Genomic DNA, 4,619 nt, shown 5'->3' with positions numbered 1-4,619 from the left:
ATTGAAGGGAGTTAGCCGTTAACACTGTTAAATAAATATAATATAAATCATCAAAGGTACATATACAGTGTTTAAATATTACTTAAACACAGTAGGTTTGTTTAGGCATTTTATTACTATTTTAGTTTTGTGCTACACGTACATGGTGCAACACTCTTCAGATAAAATTACCTAATTTTACCTACTGTTGAACCTTTTATTTTTGTTATGTTATTGTTATATTCTGTTGTTAGGGTTGTTCATTCTTAAAGCTCTTGCTTGCTTCGAATACCCCTTTTCCATTTATCGTTGTGTATTGTTACTTAATTATTTTTTCAATTTTGTATTGTCTTGAATTATTTCACGATTTGTATTGTCCTGAGTTCTGATAAATGGAAATAAAATTATTTGAATTTGAATTTGGAAAAAAAAACAAACAAAAATACAAAAACAAAACATACATATATGAATAGAAACTAAGTGTGTGTGTGTTGATCTGTATAGAATCATCAACTTTGGGTCTGTTTATTTAGTGAACTGGTTTCGTATACGTTAGTTGCTGTATGCATAGTTCGCATATCCCCCTTCGTCCTCGTTTTCTTGATATGTGTGTTTGACGTTTTCGTATATGTCAAATGCATTCAGTTGTTCAAGAATCGTTGCATATATAAACTCGTACTGGCCCTATAATAATAATAAATAATAATATTAATAATAATAATAATAATAATAATAATAATAATAATAATATTAATAACAATAATAATAATAACAATGACAATAACAACAATAGCAACAATTGATAATTATAAATTATTATGATAGGCCTAATTAATGTTAATAATGATAATGATAATAATAAAGGGAATTTAGTGAGAGATATATATAGATATAATTAATATCCATTAATTAAGTGTTTTTTAAGCCGGTTAAAAAAAATACATACTAAATGTGATGGCAGGGAGTTCCAAATTTTACCTGAAAATCCTATTGTGCTGGAAATAATTAAGTTTTATGAGCGGTTATGTGAACATTAAAATAATACTAATTTAGTAATTGTGAATGGAGTAATTTATTGATTGACTAATTGATATTTGTTGTTAAGTATGTCCACACTATCATGTTTTATATGACAAAATGTGTGTGATATGTACATATATGGCCAAGATGATGTCATATTACATATCCATATATGGGCACATCACATTTATTTGTCACATAAAAAAAATGATAGTGTGAACAGAGCGTTAGTTTTGATGTTTTATAGTTTAACAAACAGTTTTAATCATATCGACTGTAGAAGCGGTTGGCGCATCGGTTGTGGCTTGGACTCCCAACCTTGAGATCAGGGGTTCGAAACTCGCTTTTGTCCTTGGGCAAGGCACTTTATCTACGTTTGTCTACCCAGGTACCAGGGATGTTGTGGCATTGAATGTACCGCACTAGTAGCGCACGATTAGGTATGCAGGCTCATAGTTACCAAACCGTCTCGCATCGTGCGGGACGGTCCCCCATTTGAAAGTGATATTGGATAAAACATTCATTTTGCAGAAACACATGCGTGATCATAAATTTGTCACGCATTCAGCACTTGTCTATAAGTGATAACGAATTATCACGAATTCAGTGGAAAATGTAATAACAATTTGAAGAAATTTGTTTTATTAACGATATAAAAATGGTCTTGCAGTAACTTGAGTCATTAGAGAGCTTTTATTATCTCATTTGAGAATCAATTCACTGATAAAATTTCTCTTTCTCGATCAAAACCCAGCCAATGATAATGTAATGGTAATGGTTGGAGACTTATATAGCGCATAATACATGGTCTCTATGCGCTCGCTCGCCAACCACGCACTTAGTAGAATATAGGAGGCGCGTGCGGTATTGCGCGTTAATTGTCACAACGAACTGTTGATTATGTGGCTGAAACTTCCCCCTGGACCCCGGCGGGGCCCTAGCGGTCCTGGCCCCCAGTCAACATGGTGTAGTCACGCATTTTGAATATCTCAGGTTGGTAACTAGGCCTATATGCAGGGAGCAGGGAAGGTTGCACTTTGTGTTGGTTTGCCATTATATTATCCAGTGACTAGGGGTAATGACGCTCAGTGCCTTTGATTACTCGTTGGAATTAGCGCTATATAAATATTATTATTATTATTACTATAATAAGGTATATTTCTTTACCTGTGTTTCCACCATACCAGTTCTGTTTCGACGCAGGACGCGGACAGCTTGGAACACATCTACCGTTTGAACTTGCTTCAGGCTTTGTAGGCATGCCAACGTAGCACAGAATGTACCGCATCGACCGACCCCATCCCTGCAATACATCACAAAACATGCAATAACCAACACAATTTTCATTATATTCAATAAGAAATATTTTTAAGAAACTTTTATTAAATTCAGCCACTAGTACACAACGTAAAATAAAGAATAGAATGACTTAATAAAATATCCAACATTTTTATTTAATATTATTTAAAACGTCATTTATTTCAACCACTAGGGCTAAGTTGCAAAATAAATAAAATATTAGGCCTGGGCCTAGCAATAATCATCATAGACATGACAGGCCCGTAGCCAGAATCTACCGAAAGGGGACTCCGGACATAGGGTTCAGAAGGCCCTTGGGCTTGAGTGCTTTAATAAAACGTAAATATATGATACATATTGCAGTTTAAAATAAGGATAAATACTATTACCATTACAAAGGACAGTTTAAACATGATGGAAGAAATCTACACTACTAGTATTTTTTAAAGTACATTGTAAGAGGTTTTCCTGAAGGTGATTTATCAGAACTTCTCTTTCCGCCCCGCAGCCACCCCCCCTTCCCCATGCCCATCATTGCTTACAGGCCTGCATGATCATCATGGATCACCATCATCATCCTCGTCAATGGTCAATGGTTGTGCACTTGTATAGCGCATGCGCATTAACATTCGTCTCAATGCGTTTCCAGGACAACAGAAAAAGAAAAATAACAGAATAAATGGTTGAAACTGAAAAACAGGAGAGTATAGAGGAGATTGTCATAAAAGAATGATTTCAGACGACGTCTAATGATCATCAAATTATGAGAATCTTTAACAGATGGCGGTAGTGAATTCCAGAGTTTGGGCTAACGACAGAAAAGAATCTCCCTCATAAGCTTTCAGATGACAAGTAGCCACATAAAAGATTGTAGATTTAGTGGACTTTTATATTAATTAGCTGAAGGGAGTGTGATAAGTTCCACACCATAAGCATTATCAACAGCATTAACATAATTACAAGGACTAAAATGTTACAATCTATCTCCTTATCACTAGTCCTTTTTTAATCATCCGTATTTACTATAATTTGCTACGTTTGAAGTTTTTGAATGCACATAATTCTTAATTAAATAAGTGCATTAAAAAAACTAAAATTAGGTATTTAGGTACTGTACTTAAAGATGTATTGTCCCTTCAAAAAAAAAATTACAGAAAAAAAATTCATATAAAATGTTTTTTTAATTTAACTTGCTAATTTTGCAGTAACATACAAATTATTAATTTGAGCATATATATTTAAACTACATAATTATAATGAAAATAATAAATATCACGTCAGGTAGGACAAACCTTTGATTTGCATTATTTCTCTTGACGAAAAAAAAGCCATCGGAATAGCATTGCAGTACCAGCTGCTACTTAGGGATCGGACTTACTACTAGCCACCATGTGCAATCTTGGTGGTCGAGGGGATACGGCACCAGGCTAATTATCTGGGTTCAATATTCTTTTCGCAAGCATTCTTTCGCATTTTGGAATGTACTGAGCATTCAGTACTATAACACGTTAGATAGTGCAAACATCGATTCAAAAAATAATAAACACTTCCAGTGACTGGAAGTAGTTCTATAATTTTTCGTTGTAAAAGGATTGTTAAACATTTTCCAAAATACATTAATTTCTATGTCCAAGTTGAAATTTTTTGTGTTACTTCAAAATAGCAAGTGAATTTTAAAAATAATTTTTATGATTTTTTTTCGTATTTTGTATAGGACAATACATCTTTAAAAAAAATGCATAAAAATGAATATATAACTCTTAGGTGATACTAACATGCACTGGACGAGAATAGGTTTGTTTTCACATGATTCTTGGGCTTTAAGCACGGCTGATATCAAGTCCAGTAACGCTCGACAAGATGTTGGAACATCGCTACCTCTGGGCCAGGCGTGAAACTGAAATATCTTTACGGCTTGTGTAGAACCGACATTCTAAAAGTGTTTTAAACTGTAGGTTAATGCTTTACAACAGAAAAAAGCTTGATGTTTTAATAGATTTTGAGGCTTATGCTACCTATAGCAAACTTGTTTTTCGACTTATAGCAGGCTCAATATCACATTTAAAGAATATTTTAAGGGCTGATTATGATACATATTAATATTATGTATTATATTGTCACCGTATTTTTGTAATGTAATCCACTTGATAGTTGATTTGGTTATGCTTTTGGAATTAACGTCTCTCCGTCTTTTTATATGTGAATCGTACCTTTTGGCTGGTTTTGAGACGATTAAATGAAATGATGTATTTCGTGTTTTTGATAGTTGTCGTTTGCTCTAAATTAACATTGTATTATAAAATTCTGATGGGGAAATTAAG

At 33.4% G+C, this 4,619-nt stretch overlaps 1 protein-coding gene across 4 annotated transcripts in view; it reads right to left on the bottom strand.

Annotated features, from left to right (window-relative positions):
- Positions 1 to 287: 287 nt before the first annotated feature.
- Positions 288 to 4,619, bottom strand: part of LOC117117586 (receptor-type tyrosine-protein phosphatase T-like) — a 24,032-nt gene continuing 19,700 nt past the window's right edge. For all 4 annotated transcript variants that reach the window (XM_033261932.1, XM_033261931.1, XM_033261933.1 and 1 more), the window contains 3 exons: positions 4,074 to 4,231; positions 2,167 to 2,302; positions 288 to 663 (listed from right to left, as the gene is read on the bottom strand). In XM_033261932.1, the coding sequence (XP_033117823.1) occupies positions 532 to 663; positions 2,167 to 2,302; positions 4,074 to 4,231 (426 nt within the window). In that variant the 3' untranslated portion in view covers positions 288 to 531. The remainder of the gene's footprint in view (positions 664 to 2,166; positions 2,303 to 4,073; positions 4,232 to 4,619) is intronic.

The sequence above is a fragment of the Anneissia japonica genome, unplaced genomic scaffold, assembly GCF_011630105.1.
Source record: "Anneissia japonica isolate Jap-2015-1 unplaced genomic scaffold, ASM1163010v1 scaffold288006_len43433_cov135, whole genome shotgun sequence".
Taxonomy (NCBI): domain Eukaryota; kingdom Metazoa; phylum Echinodermata; class Crinoidea; order Comatulida; family Comatulidae; genus Anneissia; species Anneissia japonica.
This window is presented reverse-complemented; position numbering and strand designations above follow the sequence as displayed.